This window comes from Jaculus jaculus, chromosome 17 (genome assembly GCF_020740685.1).
Source record: "Jaculus jaculus isolate mJacJac1 chromosome 17, mJacJac1.mat.Y.cur, whole genome shotgun sequence".
NCBI classification, from domain to species: Eukaryota; Metazoa; Chordata; class Mammalia; order Rodentia; family Dipodidae; genus Jaculus; species Jaculus jaculus.
The window spans coordinates 10,704,356-10,724,832 of record NC_059118.1 but is presented as its reverse complement, the minus strand read 5'-3'; the positions used below and the strand labels follow the sequence as shown (position 1 = coordinate 10,724,832).

General features: G+C 42.7%; 1 protein-coding gene across 2 annotated transcripts in view; it reads right to left on the bottom strand.

Moving 5' to 3' along the window:
• The window catches only part of Stt3b (STT3 oligosaccharyltransferase complex catalytic subunit B), an 88,528-nt gene that overhangs the window by 48,682 nt on the left and 19,369 nt on the right, over positions 1–20,477 (bottom strand). For both annotated transcript variants that reach the window (XM_004662078.3, XM_045136642.1), the window contains exons 2-3: positions 3,967–4,075; positions 383–670 (exon numbers count right to left, since the gene is read on the bottom strand). In XM_004662078.3, the coding sequence (XP_004662135.1) occupies positions 383–670; positions 3,967–4,075 (397 nt within the window). The remainder of the gene's footprint in view (positions 1–382; positions 671–3,966; positions 4,076–20,477) is intronic.

The window sequence follows — 20,477 nt, the reverse complement described above, 5'->3', positions numbered from 1 at the left end:
TTGCTACACGGCCCAGCTGGTTTCAAATCCACAATCCTCCTGTCTCTGCTTCCTGAGTGCTGAGGTTTACAGGCGTGCACCAGGCACAGGCTGTTTTATTTTTTTTAATAGCCCTTTTTTTATGAACTATGACTTGTATAAAAGATATGACCATCACTTGTAAATTGGATTCAAACAGGACTGTTGTGAAAATTAAAACTTATACATTAATCTAACTGTATACACAGAGAAAACACATTTCCGGATGAACTTTACGACGTTACCTACTGAGAGTCCTGTGGACAGAGCAACGGGGACCTCCGTGCGCTGCACCAGTACAGGGGCTACAGGAGCTCGGCGGAAAGGCAGGGCATCAGTGCAGTGAACAGGAAGCGATACTCACCCACAAGTAGTACGTGAACTGAAGTGCAAAAATTGCAATGCCTTCATTATCAAAGGATCCAGCCACTGACCGAGAGATGTACCCTGGTACGATAGCAATGAAGCAGGCAGCCAGAAGTCCTGCTCCCTGGTTCCAGAGTTCTCTGGTTAGCAGGAATGTAGATATAGATGTAAGGCCGCTAAAAGTTGGTGCAAGAAATACACATACATCTCTTATATGAACTGTTATGTTCAATGTATTTAAAATCCAATGGATAAGGCCAGCTGTTATCATCAACCCTGGATAAACCTAGAAAAAAAAATAAAAAAAAATTAATTACATATAAAATAAGATACCTGAAAATAAGAGCACTAGCTCTCTTTTTATATTAGGTATTGTTTGTAGTAACTTTGAAAGTAAGAAAGATCTCACAACAGCTTGCCCTTTTTTTATACTACAAAATAGTTTTTGAGTGTCTACTGGAAGACAGTTTATTTTAAATAAAGGGCAGGCATAATATGGAGTAACAATTATGAATACTGAGGGGCCTGAAGAGATGGCTCAGTGATTAAGGGCACTTGCATGTAAAGCCAGATGCACAAAGTGGCACATGTGTCTGGAGTTTGTCTGCAGTGGAAAGGAGGCCCTGGCATGACCTCTCTCTCTGCCTCTTTCTCTCTCAAATAAATAAATTAAAAAAATAAAAGACTGGAGAGATGGCTTAGCAGTTAAGGTGCTTGCCTGCGAAGCCTAAAAACTCATGCTTGAATCTCTAGGTTCAATTCTCCAGTACCCACATAAAAGGCGGATGCACAAGGTGGTACATGTGTCTGGAGTTTGCAGTGGCTAGAGGCCCTGGTATGCCCATTTTCTCACTCTCTACCTGTCCCCCACTCTCTCTAAGTAAACAAAATATTTCTAAAAAATATTTAAAGATTTTAAAAAAGGATGATGAAAATTGAAAGTGTTTAACAATGTTCAGCAGCAGGTAACTTTCTACTCACTACTCCTCATTCCTGAACACTACAGTCTCAGCCTTGTGTATCAAGACTGGGAACTGGACTGGCTATGGCCTATGGCCTCAGGCTCAGGAGGCTGAAGGAGAAGGATCTCTTGGAGTTCAAGGCCAGTCTGGGTACTATACACAGTGAGTTCCTGAGCTAGAGTGAGACCCAGCCTCAAAACAAAACAAAATCACACACACACACAAATGAGGATTTTAACACATACTAGTTTGGTTCTTACTATGTATATAGAAAAGGAAAAAGGGAGCCAAAACAAAGCTAGTTTCCTCTACTTTCAAATCCAAGATTCAGAAAGTAAACAATCCTAGCTAAGAAGAACCAGTCATTTGGTGAATTTGAAGATAATCTTTTATGACTCCTAAAAGATTTAAAGTTCTTATGTCAATCAGCCAACAGTCACATGTCTTCTCATTCTACAAGCAGCATCAGCACCAAGGTTTTGAGCCATTCCTCAGTGATTAAAAGATGTGCATTTCTATCTGCATCTCAGCTGAGTCCTAAAAGAATTGTTTTCTCTCTGTAACTGAAGCCGCAAAGCTCATGTCACAATCACTTTATTTCCTGGCTGTCTACTTACACCCATGACATAGTACTCATCCTGTTTCTCCCTGTTCAACCTCACACTAGAAACTGCAGAAGGACACTGAGACACTGGGTGACAACAGCCACCACTGCACAGAAGAGCAGGAGCGAGCGAAGGGGACAGGACATTCACTACAAGGTCAGACTGTGATTCTGTCAGCAATACTGAAAGAAGTGTAAAATGGCAGGCTGAGCTGACATACAAGAAAACAATCAAGACACAGAGAAGAACTGGACGAAAAACCGAAAGCAAGCAAATGCACTCAGTAACAAGCAGAAAGGTAGGTTCAACCTCAATGACAGAAACCAAACAGAACACAAAAGTACTTTTGCAGACGTTAAGCAATGAGGAAATATAAAGTAGGTGCTGATGCTGTGAGAACCACAAAAGAGGAGAAGAAAAAGACCCCACTAAATCAGGTGTGAACATGCCACAGTCCTGGAAGTTGGGCAGTTTCTACCCGACACAGGGATTAGACAGCTTACGTGTGCCTTCTGTCTTAAGTAGGAAAAAGCAGAGGAGATGTGAACGTGAGTCTCAAAGTCCCTCAAGTTAAGAAATAACCTCTAAAAACTGTCCTAAAACCAGGGAAAGTCTCAAGGTCCCAACAAAGACAAATGAGAAGAAAGGTTATTACAGGGATGGTTCCAAATTCCAAGACATAGGAAGTCTCTGAGAGTACAGGTCCCCACTGAAGACAAAATTCAAAACTACACAGTTGTAACACACAAGGAAACAAAACCATACAGTTAACAATACAAATACCTTCCAGACACGATTAGTACAATCAGAACTATAAGTGACAGTTATATGCATGTCCACTAGATTTCACACCCTAATTAACACCAGAGACCACCACAACCACCCTAAGGTGCCTTCATCTCTATTTGCAGGATCCTTCAGACTAAAACCCTTGCTGCTCTTCTTAAACACAGAGGCAGCATGTACTGAACTAGGTAGGATGTGCTCTCGGCCACAATCAAGCCTCAACGTACGTTAAAGGGCTAGACGAGAGACTTAATTTGCTCTCTCACTACACATCCTCTCGTGTGTAAAGGTTAAATACAATTCTAGCTAGGGCAGGGAGGCTCAAGCCTGTAATACCAGTACTTCCAAGGCTGAAGCTGGAAGACAGCTGAGTTCCAGGTCACTGTGGGCTACATGCAGAGCCTTGCCGATGACTCCAGAATCAGTCATGAAAAGGGAAGGCAGCGCGCACACTACAACCGAAGCTGGCGCGGGCGGCACAGGGCACAGCGCCTAGGGCTCTCAAGGGCGTCACTAAAGGTGAGAGACGGCTGAAGAAAACTGAGCAACTCAGAAAGTCAGGAAAGAACGTCGACACAATCAAGGAAACAGAAGACGAAAATTTAAATTAATAAAACTTTAGAAAGAGAGATAAACAGAGGGGAAGTAGTTTGTGGATAAGAAACACTCAATGAGAACCGATCAAGAAAAAACTGTCAAGCATTCCGCTTTCACCAGAAGCTTCCTTCTTTCTCCTTCATCTTCTTTACAAAATTCTCCTCACACACCAAATCCTAAAAACCTTCCCATATGTCATCTTTCTGGACTTCACACTACTTGAACTTTAATCAATATTCAACTATGTAGAATAACTTAAGACATTTGAGGCCTGAAATTTTAAAATTATCTGATTATTCTAAATTTCTATTTCCTATCAAAAAGTTTTAAGGAAAAAAAAATCCCAAGTTATTACAAAGTAAAACAAAAATACACAACGTAAACTTAAGTCACTCTGTGACAACAGATCCCCAAGCCCAGCCTCTGTCGCCGTCAGAAGCGGAGCTAGCAGTGTGGGGCAGCCCAAAATAAGATGAAGGCAGGCATCAAGACGACACTGGCTAACTGGCCACAGAAAACGTAGTCATGAACCATCGGAAGCTCTTAAGAAACTTCACCCCTTAACAATTAATGATTTACTCAAACAACTATAAAATTTTACAACTTGCATAAATAACTGCTAATATACTTACAGTACCACCTACTATTCTTCCTAGTGGGTACCACGCTCTTTCATCAAACCAATTTAAAAATTCATAGAACCCATGAGATGCAAGATGATGTGTTGATCTATAGTTAAACCTGGAGAAAAGAGAAAAAGAAATATTATAAAACTGCTTACCAGAAATACCTTTCTTTATATTCAATTCTGTGGCTACACAAATAGATATACACAAACAGCATTTTTTTTCTCAAATCCTGAGCTAACAAAAAATGATCTAACAATATTTAAGAACTATTTTTATGCATGTGCTGTAACTGAAACCACCACCAGTAACCCTTAAATCCATACAGCAGCAGCCAAAAATGCTTAAGTTAACATCTGGCCATCATCTGGGTCCAGGGCAGAGGGCTCTAATTTAAAAGAAAAGGATGGTAAGGATCCACTGTCCACCACATAATAAAATAAGCCCACAACTCTCAAAAGATTTAGAGCCACTAACAGGAGACAGCATCAACATGGACAAGGGAGTCACAAAAGCAAAAACAGAGAGACATGAAGCATAGTAATACTTCAAAAATAAGAGACTAACCCATCAAAGCACCAGTAGGCAACAATGCAGGGTTGAGGTGAACAGTCCCTGCTGAGCAGCCCTAAGGCCCTGATTCGAACCCCTATCACATATGCACTGGGGGAAGAACATATAGTATGGCTTTAAAAGGAAGTTATAATTAATGCAACCCAAAATCCAAGCAGAAGACAAATGTGAACCACAGAGTGTGGTTTCAGGGACAGTCCAAGTTCGGCGCAAGCAGCTATGGTGCAGACGCAACAGATCATCCACTGCAACCGTCAGGGAAATGGCAGTAGAAAAAAATTAGGCAAAGGGATCACCACCCCCCCACCACCGCCAGTGGGAGGTTGGCACTGTTGGTGCCAGGGCCACATGCAGCTGCAACAGAAGAACATGTGCGGCACACAGAAGACGCAGAAGGGGCCAGAGTAGCCTAAGAGGAAGTGTCCAGAGAGAGAACACAGCTGTAGAACCACACCGCGCGGCAGCGCCATGGTGGTGCCATGTGACTTTGTGACTTTGGCTGAGAATCACTCCTGTTCTCTGTGCCTAATTTTCATGTGTCATGCAGAACCATCATCATAAGGTGGCTACGGGTAACAACACAGTGCCACAGAGGCACTCGGAGGCTACTGCTACTGTCAGTAATAGACACTATGAAAGACCCACAGAAGTTTTAAAGTAAGATCATGATGGTCCAAATAAAAAATCACAGATGGGTTAAGTAGTGTAAAAGACAAAAATGCAGAGCAAATTATGACATAATGAAGTATTAAGAATTAAGAGATCCAAAAAGAAACAGAGAGGTCCTTCCGCTCCTTTGGCAAGCAGTGATTCCGAGCTGTCGGCAGTGGAAGGAAGGAGGGGAGGGCCTTCCCAGGGAGGCAGTCCACACACTAATCACAGAGCCCAACTGAAAGTCATACATTCTAGGCTGCACACATGGCTCAGCGATTAAAGTGCCTGGTGTGCAAGCCTGGGGCCAGAATTCGGATCCCCAGAACCTACATAAGGCCAAGCAGCACAGCGCATACAATCCCATGATGCCTACAGCAATGGACAATGGAAGCCCATGGGCTAGCTGGCCTGGTCTCTGCAGCAGTAAGCAAGACACGTGCCTCAAACAAGGTAGAAGGTGCACTCCAGGGGGCCCTGCCTTCCACACACACCTAGTTAAGGGACTGGAAAAGCCAAACAGCAAAGGCAACAGTTCAAGTACTCAGCCTGAGGTTAGGAGACCAGTAGATGCTGGAAGCAAAGCAGCTAAGGAAGTGTCTTAGGGTTAGTCCTTCACCCTGGGCTGTAGTTCTTTCCCTCGGGCGCTATTCCTTGTTTTACAGTGGCAAACTCTTAAGGCTGTGGCTTCTCCTCACTCTTTTCAACACGTGTACACACACACACACACACACACACACACACACACGAGCCACATTGTATGGAGGTCAAGGCAACTTCAGGTGCTGGTTCTTGCCTTTCACCTTGTTCGGGACAGGGTCTCGCCTTCATGCTGCATTCACTGGGCTAGGGGGCCTGCCAGCTTCTGGGGGAGTCTCTTGCCTCTGCCTCCCATCTCACCACAGGTGCCCTGCAATTAAGACACCTGCCACTGCGCCTGGCTTTTACGTGGGTTTGGAGGACTCAAACTCAGTCGCTCCTGCTTGCATGGCTGGCAATGAGCCATCTCCTCAACCCTTCCACGGTACATTTTAAGAAATGGAAATTCTTGGCTGACAAACCTGCATCACGCTCCCCACAGGGCTAGTGCTTTTGTTCAAAAAGGGAAAGGGAAGACAAAAGCCCTTCCCTACACCAACACCACAAAACTAACCGTTCCTTCATGGCTAACAGAGTTGTTTCCCCACTTAGGCCAGCAATAAATCTGAAACTCATTATTGCTTCAGCTATACATTAAATCTTTATATCTAGGAAAGTATTTTTGGTGGTGGATTTTTGTCCCTTTGCTCCTCCACATTATTTTTTTCCTTTTTCTTGAGTCTTGATCTTGCTATGTAGTTCTGACTACTAAGTTAGCACTCCCTAGGTAGTAGCAATCCTCCAGCCTCAGGTTTGTTACACAACTTATCTCCAAGTGTTTAGGTCTTCTCCAATGTCTCTCCAGCGTAGAATTTTACCTGACAGATTTGAACATCTTTGCGTAGATTAAATCCCAGCTTTAGCGCTATCTTCATTTTAAAAAACAAGACTTGTTTTGCACATCTACAGTAATCTGTTATTTTTATACTGATTCTGTAACTATAAATCTTATGATTTATTACTAGATTCTTTTCATCTTAAATCTGAACAATAAAATATTCTGATGCTCCAAAGAAAGTGGTTTCTCAAAGATTCTGATAAAAGAAGCTTCTTAAAGCTCTATTTCTAGGAGATGCTGGGGAGATTGCTCAGCAGTTGAAGACACTTGCTTGCAAAGCCTGCTGGTCTGGGGTTTGATTCCCCAGTACCCATGTAAAGCCAGATGCACAAAGTGGAGCATGCACCTGGTGTCTGTAGCAGCAAGAGGCCCTGGAGCACACACACACACACACACACTCAATCTCTCTCTCTCTCTGCTTGCAAATTAAAATCTTAAAAACAGAGCTCTATTTATAGGAAAGAGTTATCTTCCCCCAGCTCATTCTATTTCTTTATCAACCCTTGAAACTGCCAATTTTTCTATTACAGATACAAGTATACATATACATTACCAAATATAGGTGAATATCAATTTATTCATAGGGAAACAATTACTTAAGATGTATACTATTATGTTCCAAAATAGAATTGGTACTGGATTCCCAGCTCAAGGAGAAACTTTTTCAATGAAATTTTCATGACTAGAGAGAGACAAAAGGAACTTAATTTCAAACTTTTAAAAATTTGAAGAACTTTGAACTTGTAAATTCTTTTTTAAAGAAAATATACTTTATTTATTTATTTGAGAGAGAGAGAAAGAGGGAGGGAGGGAGGGAGAGACTGGGCACGCCAGGGCCTCCAGCCACTTCCAACAAGCTTAAGGGCATGCACTCCCTTGGGCTGATGTTGGTCCTGGAGAATTGAACTGGGATCTTTGGCTTTGCAGGCAAATGCCATAACCAGCTCTGCAGCCCGCCAAAATTCTTTTTAAATAAGGTTTTCTTGGTGTTCAATGATATTGCTCGATTAAGTGATACAGAAGTTTACTTGGAGTTTGAGAGAAAAATCTGGCTCAAGGCCAAGTGACTAAATAATAATTGTCTCCATTCCTTGTTGCTATATTAATCAGAAAGTACCTTAATCTAAACTTATAATATTACAAATCTGTAACAGGTTCAAGTATAGTGTGAGTTTTCTTCTACGCATATTCCAGGACACTTCAGTAGTAACTTCAAATCTAGTCAATCCAAAGCAAATATAGCAGGCATTCAGACTGACCACACAACTACCCTTTCTCTATTACAGCAAATTAAAACGGAATTCACTGATCAATCACATCTTCTGCTTGAGTAACATTAGCATGGCATTTCTCTGCATTGTGAGAACCAGCAACAGTCCTTCCTTGATTCATTTCTGCATCCTCTTGTTGCACAGCCCCAAGATCAACACACTTTGAGATGAACACAGTAAACACCCCAGCAGAGGTTGATGGTAGTGATTAGGAAAAATAATGAAAAAGCTAAAATAGCCTCAGAACAGTAAGCAATCAAAAAAGAAAAAACAACAACAGCAGCAGCAACAATGGGGGGGGGTACTCCAAATCTTCCAGCATGCAAAAGCAGGGCAAATATAGGGAAGATGAGCCAGACACATCTCACATGCAAGTGTGCTGAGTTCACACTGAACTTTTACACCCGAGTGACAGCAGAAGCCTACTTCAGGTTGTAGATCACATCTCCATACAGAATCAAGGACAAGGAAAAATTACTAAGCAAGAGAAAGGCAGCCGTGACCAATGATGGTGACGGAAGGCAGAAAGGGCAGGCCAGGTGTGGCGACAAGTCTGTAACGTGAGCAGTGGGGCTCAGGCCAGCAGGCTCCGTGGCAGGAGAGGCGGGGAAGGGAAAGGAGAGAGCGGACGAGGCACGCTGAGTACTGCATGGTCCAGTAAAGCTTTGCACCATCCCAGGGTTCTGACCTGTTTTATTTAAGGTGAGAAACTTACTGGCTATCAAGTACCTTGACACACAGGCTCCGAGTGAGGGCTCACGATAGCATGTGCCCTCTACAGGCAGGTTCTGTACATGGCACTCGCTTGTTTTTCACTGTCACAAAATAATATTTATTTTCAAAATCTCTTAACAACTGATGTGCATGAAGTTTCTGTGAAGCATCAGGAATAGAACACTGAAAGAGACAAATCTGCTTTCCTGGAACTTACCACTACCAACACAACACACACTGAAACAAAGAGGAGAAGGTAGAGGGCCAGCCAGCCAGGCAGGCAAGGTAAAAGGTATGTCGCTTTTCAACTAATGCAACGTCTTCCAAGTCATATATCTTACATTATTATCACTTCAGTAATCAAGTTTTTTTTTTTAAACAAATTATTTGTTTGCAAGCAGAGAGAAATATAAGAGAGACAGAGAATGGGTGTGCCAGGGCCTCTAGCAACTGCAAACAAATTCCAGACATGTGCATCTGGCTTTACACAGGTACTGGGGAAATAGAACCTGGGTCATTAGGATTTGCAGTCAAGTGCCTTAACTGCTGAGCCATTTCACCAGCCCAGTTTAAACAAATTCTTTTTAATATTATTTATTTGTGTGCATGCAAGTATGTATGAGCATTCCAGGGCCTCTTGCCACTATAAACAAATGCCAGGTACATGCACCACTTTTTATGTCTGGCTTTACATAAGTACTGGGGAACTGAACTTCAGCCTGTAGGGTTTGCAAGCAGGCATCTTTAACCACTGTGCCACCTCCTCAGCCCTACCCAAGTTATATAAAGTTTAACAGTTCATTCTCCGCCCCATGTGAGTTTTAAGTGTAATTCTCTCTCTTATGGAATTTAAAAATCACATCTGACTTTAAGTCCAGCTTCTTTCTAAATCTTTACAGATTGTTACTGACAAGTGAGGAAATTATTCATATATCCACATTTCAGAAATAAAATCCACACGAGATTTGTTTTGATTTCTCAAGCTGTTCTTTCTTTTTATTTATTCATCTATTTAATTTTTTCCCTAGATAGGGTCTCACTCTGGCCCAGGCTGGCCTCGAACTCAGAGATCCTCCTACCTCCGGCTCCTGAGTGCTTGGATTAAAGACATGTACCACCATGCCTGGCACATTCTTTCTTTCTTTTTTTTAATATTTTTTGTTCATTATTTATTTATTTATTTATTTGAGAGTGACAGACACAGAGAGAAAGACAGATAGAGGGAGAGAGAGAGAATGGGCGCGCCAGGGTTTCCAGCCTCTGCAAACGAACTCCAGACGCGTGCGCCCCCTTGTGCATCTGGCTAACGTGGGACCTGGGGAACCGAGCCTCGAACTGGGGTCCTTAGGCTTCACAGGCAAGCGCTTAACCACTAAGCCATCTCTCCAGCCCCACATTCTTTCTTTATGAAGAAAAAATTTTTTAAATTTGTCAAAGGACAGTCATTTGTAGCTATGTTTGGCTGTTTGTCTTGTGTGTGAGGTAGGGGGAGAGACAGGGAAAGAGAGAGAGTGTGTGTGTGCATGTGTGTGTGTGTATATAATACACACACACACACACATACATACATACATATACACATACATACATACATACACACATACGCCAGAGGACAACTACCTTGGCGGTCACTGCTGAGGTGCTATATACCTTGTGTTGAGACCCACACCCTCTCCGGCTAGTCTAGCTTGCAGAGAGCCCCAGGGAGGTGCCGGGTCTTCACTCACCAGCACTGGAATTACAAGGCCATGTTACCACACCCAGCTTTAATTTTTATGTGGGTTCTAGGGACTGAACTCAGGTTTTCATGCTTGCAGACAAGACAAGCACTTTACCAAGTGATCTATCTCCTCAACCCCACTGGCTTTGATTCTTAATTACACAAGCACTATCATGGACTATAAAAGTATAATCCAGGGCTGGAGAGATGGCTTAGCAGTTAATGTGTTTGCCTGCAAAATCAAAGGACTCAGGTTCAATTCCCCAGGACCCACACAGGCCAGATGCACAAGATAGTATCTGGAGTTCATTTGCAGTGGCTGGAGGCCCTGGGCAAAATAAAGATATTTTTTTTAAAGGATAGTCCACACCCTCATAAATGCTCACCATCCCCAACGCAAAGACATGTTCTCAGAGTGTTTCTCTCTAGGCCTTACTCTAGATCTTCCCTAAGGGAAACAACTGGCCACTTCATACACAGCAGCAAAAGCTGCAGAAGAAAAAGCCTTGCCGAAAGAAAGAAAAATAGACAATGGCTTTATAGAGATCTTCTTTTCTGATTTCAGACTTTACATTCCCTCCTAAATAACCATTTAACCACAATCAGCTCTATTAGAAAATCTATTAACTAAGTAATTGCAGAAATGTTAACATACTTCTCATATACCTAATATGTATGTGCGCACATGCTTCTAAGTGTGTGTGTGAAAAGCTATCACTAATATATATGAAAGTTTGGCTCTGTCCCAAGGGAGACCATCTGAACACCAAACTTTCTAAATGAGGTACACTTCAAGGTTCGTTCGGCAATGTATTTCTAACTCTGAAACAGATCTCTGCCCACTTTAAAGAAAAATGATTGCAGCTTCTGAATCCCCTGTTCTATTTCAATCCTTTAGAATTAGAAGGATAGTCTTAATACCAACTTTCTTTATCTCAAGATATTAATACTTTCTAGAGTAATGCACACAAAACTTCAGTCTCAGGACACACAGGACCTTTTTAGCAGAAAGAGTGCCACACCAACATTGTGACCTCTGCAGCCCTGGCGGGCTTTACACAGAAGGACCAGGTGTGGACAGATGAGTGGTGCACTCCCTCCTGAACACCGTGGAAACAAGAATCAGTACGACTGGACCTCAGAGTTTTTATGTTTTTAGCCCAGACTGGCTTTGACCTTAATACCCCAGACTCCTGGGAGCTGGCACCTGAGGTGTGGAGCTGCTTAACCCAGCTGGCTCAGTTTTAAGAGAACCAGGGAGGAAGTAGCTGAGAATCTGAACACTATCTGTGCCCCTAAATCACAGGGAGGGACAGACCTTCAAGTACTAAACACAGATTTAGTTTTCCATCCTCTCTTCTCCTTCCCTTGCCACTTCCTGAACTCTATTCTAAATCCATATATCGAACGGCCTATTAGATGCGGCTCCACGGGCCCCTTGCGCTCAATATGCTCTATAATGGAGTTCATTATTTATCCTCTCCCAGTTCAAGCTGCTACTTAAAATGCTACCATTATCACAGGTTACTTGGGGATAACCTTAGTCTCCTTTACGTCATAAACACACTCCTGGCTACAGAGCCAACAAAAATATGCATAGGTAACAGACCTCAACAAGAAAAAAAAAACTGTCTGGGCTGGAGAGATGGCTTAGCGGTTAAGCGCTTGCCTGTGAAGCCTAACGACCCCGGTTCGAGGCTCGGTTCCCCAGGTCCCACGTTAGCCAGATGCACAAGGGGGCGCACGCATCTGGAGTTCGTTTGCAGAGGCTGGAAGCCCTGGCGCGCCCATTCTCTCTCTCTCCCTCTATCTGTCTTCTCTCTGTGTCTGTCGCTCTCAAATAAATAAATAAAAAATAGACAAAAAAAAAATCAAAAAAGAAAAAAAAGAAAAAAAAACTGTCATTTCCCCAATCAACTTAGGTTTCGATTCAAAGCATAACAGTATCTGACAGATTCTTAAACCAGAACAAAATATAGATATCAAAAGGCAGTGAGTCTATGATTAATTTTCTTAAAATACCAAGTTTATTCTATCTAGCATATCTAATAGTTTGCCCTAATCATGCTGTTGTCTTTTCGTGAGTTTTATACAAGTACCCTTAGGGGTAATGATGAGATTAGAAATGGGACTTTCAAGGAAGCTAACATCAAATTCTAGCACTCCTAAATACTGCAAGTTCCCATGCCCTAGAACAAGATGGCAGGAAGTGTCACTTCATGTTCCTGATGCTGAGCCGGGGATGGTTTGGAGTAAGAGGCAAAGAGGCCGGTCAGGGAGCCTAGTAATTACCACACTGTTTTGCAACCAAGAAGGTCAGGCACAGTAAAAAGAGTAACGAAGACCGGACTGTGCAGTGCAAGCCAATATGCAAAAGGAATCATTTCTTCCACCCTCCCGGCTAGTTATGTTTTGCAGAAGGTGGCACACCAGCAGCTGGCAATGCAAACCCACGCTGAAAACAGAGGCAAGGACAGAGATTTAACCTTTCTGGATGAGAGTCTCTGAGAGCCAGATAAAAATCCCTTACTAGAAAAGCATGAATCAAAATGTGGCAGAATCTACAAACTGGTTTTTAAAAAGCTCCCAATGTAAGTCATCAAAGGTGGCATCTACCTGAAGATAAATCAGACTCGCCCCCCACCCCCGCTCAAACACCTGCTGAGCAATTTTACCTTCTTTGGTGGTTTCGGAGAAACTGCAACTCTGGGGAGGAGAAACCGCTGGCTCAGTTCTGGGAAATACTTGCAACACTTAGTTTTCAAATTTTAGTATTTCTTAAAAGTCAGTATTTCCATGGGAAAAGAAATAAACAAGACAGTATTGGGTGGGCAAAATGTGATATAATTACCTGGCTGCTTCTCACATTGTAAGAGCTTTGAAATGAAAAAGGTAAACCAATCTGGCCTCACCTCTCTAAGCAGCATAAAATTAAAGACAATGGCAAGAAGAGATTAAGAGGAATAAGATTATTATTTACTTTTCATTTGCTTTTGCTTAAAGAAAATAAACCCCATTTACCCATAGCAGTCTCTTTTTTTCTATTTTTTTCATGAGAGAAAGAGAATTGGTACACCAGGGCTTCCAGCTACTTCAATCAAATTCTAGATGCATGTGCCACCTTGTGAGTATGTGCAATCTTGCATGCTTGCATCACCTTATGCACCTGGCTTACGTGGGACCTGGGACCTGGAGAGTTGAACATGAATCCTGAGGTTTCACAGGCAAGTGCCTTAACCTCTCAGCCATCTCTCCAGCTCAGCCGTCTGGTTTTTGAATAATGGGTTTCATACATAGTATCATGTTATCTAAAAATTATAGGCAGAGCAGGATTACTTTAACACTTAAACAGATGCCTTTTGTGAATTCTCTGACAGAAAGACCTAGAAATTATATAAACACACTAAATAAAAAATCCTGTGAGAAGAGACAGAGAATGGGTGTGCCAGGGCTTCCAGCCACTGCAAATGAACTCCAGACACATGCACCACTTTGTGCACCTGCCTTTACATGGGTCCTGGAGAAAGAATCAAACCCAGGTTGTTAGGCTTTGCAGGCAAGTGTCTTAATTGCTGAGTCATCTCTCTGGCTCTCAAATAACTTTTCACCTCAGAATTAATAAGCCTGGACATTTAAGTACATAAATGTTAACTGAAAACCAAAGACCAGTTTGGTCCCTAATTCTGCAGAACTGACATTTCTGACCGACAGGAATGGACAAAAGAGAGAATACATGAGGTATTAAGGAAGTCACCCATATGTTTTCTGAAGAATACTTGACTCACATTAAAAACCACCCCCCCACACACACAATCTTACCTAACTGACATGATGAGCCTGACAGTTGTGCGCATACTACTACCTTTAATGATCATCCAGGATGTTCCCACATCAACCTTTCTAGCTGCCACCCATCCTCAGCCACTTCTGATTTCTTTTCATATAAATAAGAGAATTCTACTTTTCAACTTTTTGCAAGGAGAGAGAGAGAGGGAATGATAGAAATTCATATGGGCATGCCAGGGCCTCCTGCCACTGCAAACTCCAGATGCATGCACCACTTTGTGCATGTGGCTTTATATGAGTACTGCAGAATCTAACCCAGATCAAAAGGCTTTGCAAACAAGTGCAGTTAACCTGAGACATCTCTCCAGCCCCGGGAGAATTCTTTTTTATATGAGTCTGGCTTTTTTCACTCAACATAATTCTTTTTGTTAAATTTAGCATGTGCTCACATGTATCTGAGTACAGGTATGTGTGTGCCACAGGACAGGTGTGGAAGTCAGAGGGTGGGTCCTGTCTTTCACCTCCTCGACAGCTTGTGTGAAGATTCTCGCAGGGGACTAGCTACTCACACACTCTTACCAAAGATTGGCTTCAGGAGGGACACACATGGAGGGCAAGGGAGGAAGGGAACACTCACTCATCTATCTAGCCAGATCAGCTGAATCAACCCTGGTGATCAACATCTCCAACTTCTTTTATTAAAAAAGTGAGTGGAGCCGGGCGTGGTGGTGCATGCCTTTAATCCCAGCAGTCGGGAGGCAGAGGTAGGAGACTGCCATGAGTTCAAGGCCACCCTGAGATGACAGAGTTAATTCCAGGTCAGCCTGGACCAGAGTGAGACCCTACCTTGAAAAAACAAAACAAACAAACAAGCAAAAAAAAAAGTGAGTGGGCAACAGTGGACTGCAAGCCTTACCTTTGTCCAGCCAGGCCAAATGAGCCAATGGGTGCAATAGTGGCACATCTATCATGGTGGAAACCAACTGCCCTCTAACTGGACTGGAGGCCCGCTCCATGGGAGGGAATAGATACCTGATACTGAAAACTTAAAACAGGGTTGGTCATGAGCCCTAGGGGTGTAACATCTGCTGATGTCTGGATAAATGTATATACTGTGCTTATCAAACTGCCCAGTAAGCACTTCTCTTAATAGTCATACCCTTATATTAATGCTACTCTCACTTTGGGTAGAGCATCTTGATGGCAGTGACCTTGGGATGACTCAGAAGGTATCATAGTGCTGGAAAGAAGTGACTGGAGTGCTGAGTAGCATCTCAATCACACCTTCCAAGGCTCAGGGTCTAATGTGGAAGAGGTAGCACAAAGAATGTAAGAAGAGCCAAAGGAAGGGTAGGACTCTTTACAATGTGCTCCCTTCAGACACAAAATGGCCTGGATATCCATGACCTCATAGTGCCTGACACTACCTACACAAGACCATCATGAGAGGAGGAAAAGATCATGACATGAAAAAAGAGAGACTGATTGAGATGGGGAGGGGATATGGTGGAGAATGTGGGGGGAAGGAGGGTATTACCATGGGATATTTTTATAATCATGGAAAATGTTAATAAAAATTGAGAAAAAAACAAAATTTAAAAAATGAGTGAGAAGGGGGCTGGTGAGATGGCTCAGTGGTTAAAAGCAGTTACTCATAAAAAAAAAAAAATTATTTTAAGAGTGAGGGAGGAAGAGGGAGAGAGGTGTACCAGGGCCTCTTGCCATTGCAAACAAATGCCAGATGCATGCACCACTTGTGCATCTGGCTTTATATGCATGCTGGGAACTTGAATCCAGGCTGCCAGGCTTTGTAAGGAAGCATCTTTAAGCACTGAGCCATCTCTCCAGCCCTTTCTCCTCCTTTAGAAGCAGGATCTCTGGCTGTTGTTCACTGCTCCATTCAGGAGCTTCCAGGAAATGCTGCCTCCCTCCTCGCTGTAGGAGCACTGAAATTATTACAAACCTTCCACAGACCCTAGCTTTACATAGGGTCTGGGAATCTAAACTCAGGTGTTCAGGAGTTGCACACCAAGTATTTCACCACTAAGTCAACATCTCCCAACCCCAGCATCTTGCTTGTAAGGTTTCCTCGTGCAGCAGTGAGCAGGCCTTTTCTATTGCCGACCAGTAATCCTTTTTATGAGTTCTTCACTTCACAATGTCACTGACAAGCTTTGGGGCTATTTCCAGCAGAGATAGTAACAGGCAGTATGTTCTTGTAAAGTAAGACTGAACAGTCCAAGAAGCTCTTAAAGTCCTTCTGAAGATTGTATGTTTTCATATCTTTGAGTAAATACTTTACATTTCGACTCCTAGGTTGTAGACATGGGTCTTAGAATATATTGAAGTTTTCTAAAACAGTTACCATTTATACTCTAACCACCAATGTATATGAGTTCCAATTCCTCCTATCCAGTTTTGTTTCCTACCTCATAGGAGCTGTTGTTACAAGTAAATAGGACATCCATGTCCTCACAAAGGCTACTAAGCGGCTCATAGAAAGCACTGACAGACACATATCTTCACCCTGCATGAACTACCAAGCTGGAAAAGAACTGAGTTGTTCTAGAAAGAATGTACAAAGGCTGAAATACTTCACACATCATTTTCATGACAGTAATAAAAATAAAGGTTGGAAAAGTTTTGTGCTACAGGAAAAGACATGGTTTGGGTCTTATTAGAGGCTTTCATTACCAAATGCCTTTCATGACATTTGTCCTTCTTGTTTCAAGTCTCTTTTCCACTAATGCCTGACACACTGATGTTCATGATGTGGGATAGAACACAGGTGGGTGGTAACATTCAGAGGTGGGAAAAGGCTGGTAAAGGGTGTTCACATTAGTTTTCTGCCTTCGCACTACAAACCCTAGAAGCTTGGTGGCTCAGAACCCCGTTGCTTCTGGAGTTGGGGTAGGAATCGAGGCAGAGCTGACTGGGAGCCTCTCCTTTGGAGGCTGATAGGGAAGACTCCGTAACCTGGCCCCGCCCCAGCCAAGTGAGGGTACTGGCAGAATTGAGGGTCCTGGTGTCTTGCTGACCTCAGGCTGGAGTATCACAGAAACTGCATGCACTTGCCAAAATGGCTGTGTATTTTATAACACCAGCAAGGACAGTCTCTGGCCTGTCTGCTTATAAGACAGTATTCTTTATCATCATCACATAACCACGGTCACCCCCCCTAGCTCTCCTCCCCTACTCTGCTCTTCAAAGACTGCACTCAGTGCTACCAAAAGAAATAGCCAATTGCAGAAGTGAATTCCCATAAGCCTGAAAGAATTAGAAAGGAAGGGAAGGTACAGTTTAACAAGAGTAAGTGGAAATGTGAGAGTGGCGCAGCATTCAAAAACAACAATGCCTCGAGGATTAAAGGCTTTCCATCCCTTCTCCTTTGCTACCAGACAACTCAAGCTATACCAGTGACAACCTTCTTCCTGAGCACGTCCCACCAAATTCCGCGTTACTACACGGATGCAACCAGTCTGAGGGCGAAGTACAAGGCCACTAAGCCACAGCTCAAGTCAGCTAGTCCGGCTGCCTTCTGGTGTGCCTGCCACCTAGTGGCAGCATCAAAACAACAGCATGCCAGACTGATCAGCTACAGTACTAAGTACTCAGGACACCAACTTGATTTTACTATGACAACTGAGGCAATCCAAACCAACCTATTAACTGACACCTATGAACACACGGTCATGTTATCATTTAAATATGAAAACTCGTATGAAGGCATGTTCAAGGGTAAGATGATTACAGAGATTTCACATCAGTGCTTAAGAACCACAAAACAAAAAGCAAAAAAAATTACCAAGAACACATGAAAAAGAACTTTCCTAAGTCAACTGTGGAAGAAAAGACCCACTAGGAGACAGCGCGGGCTGTGCCGTGGGCCGCAGCAGCCCAGCCTCCCGAACCTCGGCTTAAAGGCAGCCGTACACAGCCGTTCTGATACAAGACTTCCACAAGCAGAAGCATGCTGTATTTATCCAAGTACCTGCCTCTCTACGTGTGAGCAAAACAGGACAAAATGAAGGGTTATGTAAGGCCGAAAACATCTTCTAGACTCCTGAATGCTACCCTGAGTCTTTCCACTTAAAAGGGTATGTATGAACCAAAATGATGTTACAACAACTTCTTCACCACACACACTAGCTAAACACAGAATTGCCTATTTTAGTCCCATCGCTTATTATCTGCTTCAACTGTCCCAGCAGTTTTCTTAGGTATCCACTTGAAAAGGAAGAGTCCATTCTGCTTGATAAAGAACATGTGTTCTGTGGTATTTTGTTTTGAGACAGAGGCTTCCTGGAAGCCCAGAATGGCCTCAAACTAGCAATGTGGTTCAGGCTGGCTTCAAGAGTGCATGCAGTCCTCCTACTTCAGCCTCCCAAATGCTGGGGTTACAGCGCTTGCTATACCCTACCACGCATGGCTACAGCGGACATTTCATAAAACTGATTGGAGACATAAACAATGAGAAGTTAACAAGAACAACAACAAAAATTACATCCAACATTAACAACAACAATACTCAAAAATGGGCTGGAGAGATGGCTTAGTGGTTCAGGCACTTGCCTGTGAAGTCTAAGGACCCAGGTTCAATTCCCCAGTACCCCTGTAAGCCAGATGCACAAGGTGGTGCATGTGTCTGGAGTCTGTAGGGGCCAGAGGCCCTGGCACGCCCATTCCCTCTCTCAGATAAAGAAATAAATAAATAAAACACCGGAGTACACAGAAAATAGCATATCTGATCAAACTACCCAAAGAGCTTGTTCCAAAGTCTAAAGGACCTAGACAAAAAGGCACATGTGTTCTTAAATGTCTCTCTACATTATGCATACATGATGATATATATTATGTCAGGCACACATATACAAGTAGGAAAAAAATCTACATTATATATATTAAATTAACATACATTTACTGTTATTAGATACTAACTTATTAAACACATGATTGCATATTATACTATGTAAATAAGATCTCCAACCAATAGTTTTAGATATACATTGTAATGTATATTTGTATATTAACTATATGTAAATTAAGATATATACCTAATTACTACAGAAGTAAGATTTAGACTTAACAGGTATGATTTATAGTGATAATATCCCATGACCTAGAATTTTCTTTGATGAAAGTGGTTTGGTCAATAAGCTCAGAAGCAAAATGAACAGTGTTCTCCAGGGAGCGTCCTCATGGGAAGCAACAACAAGGGATAAACTGAAAGCAACCACTCAAGAAAAGCAATGTATATAGGCCTTTCTTAACAGGTTTCATTTTCAAGACTTAAGAGACAGCAAATTCACAAGCTGACAAATTACTAAGTATTTAAGCTTCATAAAAAATTATTTATTTATTCATTTATAAGCAGAGAGAGACAGAAAGAATGGGCATGTCAGGGCCTCCAGCCACTGTGAGCAAACTCCAGATGCATGTACCACTTTGTGCATCTGGTTCTAAGGTGGGTATTAAGGAATCAGACCCAGGTCACTTAGGCTTTGTAGGTACGTGCCTTAACTGCTGAGCCACCTCTCCAGCCCCAACATTTAAATATTTTAATAATTCAACTTAGTCATCAAATTAAGAGGGATGTTATAAATGAAGAGACATTAATTTGAAGTCCCTATTATGATGTAGATATTGTTGTTCACAGTGCAGAAATTAAAATAAAAGAATATAGGTAAGAATGTTTAAGACCTTCAAGGATGAGGCTGAGGAGATGGTTCAGTGCATAAAGCGCTTGCCCTCAAGTGTGAGTGCCTGAGTTTAGACCCTCCAACCCCACATAAAAAGTGGGCTCCCATCATCCCAGCACACCCATGGAGACATGGAAAGCTAGCCTAGCAAACACAACACTGAACTATAAAAAAAGGGACCTGCCTCACAACCAGGTGGAATGTGACAACTGATACCTAGAGTTACTCTTGAACAGCCCACATGCACCCACTCCTCACAGGAAGAATGAGGTGTGGCTCTGTGACTTTGGGACCTGTATCACTCGGCTGCTGGGTCATCTAGTGAATAAAGCAGCTGCCCAGCCTTTCTTAAACTGAACTGCACAGAATATCCCATTTATGGTGGAGTCCAGATTCCACAGAGTGGACAATGTTGACAAGTGTTTGGTCACCAGGGCTTGGCCCTCATGAATGGATTAATATCATTACCATGGGAGTAGTTTTTTGGCACAGCCAAGTTTGGGCTGGCACACCAGTCCACGCATGGACCCGCTCGGTCACAGACAGGCTCTCTGGCCTTTCTACTTCCACAAAGGGAAAGCACAAAAGCATTTTCAGGATCTGCAACCTCTGACCTCTGACTTCTC